This window comes from Aplysia californica, unplaced genomic scaffold (assembly GCF_000002075.1).
Source record: "Aplysia californica isolate F4 #8 unplaced genomic scaffold, AplCal3.0 scaffold01471, whole genome shotgun sequence".
In the NCBI taxonomy this organism is placed as follows: domain Eukaryota; kingdom Metazoa; phylum Mollusca; class Gastropoda; order Aplysiida; family Aplysiidae; genus Aplysia; species Aplysia californica.
The window spans coordinates 38809-40047 of record NW_004798741.1 but is presented as its reverse complement, the minus strand read 5'-3'; the positions used below and the strand labels follow the sequence as shown (position 1 = coordinate 40047).

Below are 1239 nucleotides of genomic sequence, written 5' to 3'. Positions count from 1 at the left end.
TTAATATAATTAGTTGTGGTATTGTGTTGTTTTACTCCTCCGCCTCCTCCACTCCCTCCACCTCCATCTCTATCTCCTCCTCTTCTCCCTCCATCTCGGCCTCTATCTCCTCCTCCTCTTCCTTCTCCTCCTCCTCCTCCTCCTCCATCTCCTCCTCCTGCTCTATCTCTTCCTTCTCCACCTACTATTCTATCTCTTCCTCCACCTTCATCTCCTCCTCCTCCTCCTCCTCATCCTCGTCATCATCATCCTCACCACTTCTCACCTGTCCACTGTCAGGTTACTTCAAGCTGGACATCCAGGACCGCATCTGCCTGGGTAAGCACGTGGGCTTTGGCCTCATGGTGCTCATTGCCTGTACCGAGTTTTATGACCCAGAGTTCAAAAGGTGAGCGTCTTGACATGTTCTGTTTTTTTTTAATCGTTTTCTTTTTGTTTAAATTTCGTTGGCTCTAATATGTTTGTTTTGTTTTGTTTTGTTGGGTTTTTTTCTTTCTTTTTGATTCGGTTGGCTCTGAGATGTTTGAATGTTTGCTTTGTGTTTTTTAAAAAAGAATTCGGGTGGGTCTGATACTGGTTGTTTTTGTTTGTTTGTTGTTTTTTTTTTGTCTGTTTGTTTGTTTTGCTTGTTTCTTTTAATTCAGCTGTTTGTTATGGTTTAACTCTTCCCGCGACCGGTGTCTGTGGTATAGCGGTTAGGCGCTTCACCGTGCCATCGGACCAGAGTTCGATTCCAGAGTGGAAATGATTTTTTATATTGAGTATCTCTGTCTCGGTCCTACTGCTGTGATAGTGTATTCTTTTCAGCATGGCTTGGCTGTGACAGCGAGGAGCAGTCTTTGGGATGACGTCTGTATAATTCTTGTTGAAGCAACAAAACAAATTAATTATAACAAGCCTCCCAGGCTAGCCAAAATTGAACCTTCGATCTAACAATAATTGCCGTAGGTGGTTAGTGCGTACTCTTGTGCGGTTTGCTCCTTTTTTTCGATATCAAGCAAACATATATTATTGTTCGTATCTCCCGTCCTTCTTTTTTGTGTTTCTTACTCTCTTGTAACAGCTCTAATCTACGGCACTAAGAATGACCTTATTGTGTTGCAAGCGCCGTAAAACAGTAACAATGTCCAGCCCGACGTGTCTACTACTGTTAGCGGAGGGCGGCCCCTCCTCTTCGTTCAGACGTTTCTTCTTCTTCTTCTTCTTCTTCTTCTTCTTCTTCTTCTTCTTCTTCTTCTT

The 1239-nt window shown here is 43.2% G+C and overlaps 1 protein-coding gene across 1 annotated transcript in view; it reads left to right on the top strand.

Moving 5' to 3' along the window:
- Nucleotides 1-1239, top strand: part of LOC101857539 — a gene marked incomplete at its 5' end in the record, with an annotated part of 33364 nt that overhangs the window by 27421 nt on the left and 4704 nt on the right. Inside the window, 1 exon segment of the mRNA XM_005112890.3 lies at nucleotides 280-388. Coding sequence (XP_005112947.2) covers nucleotides 280-388 — 109 coding nt within the window.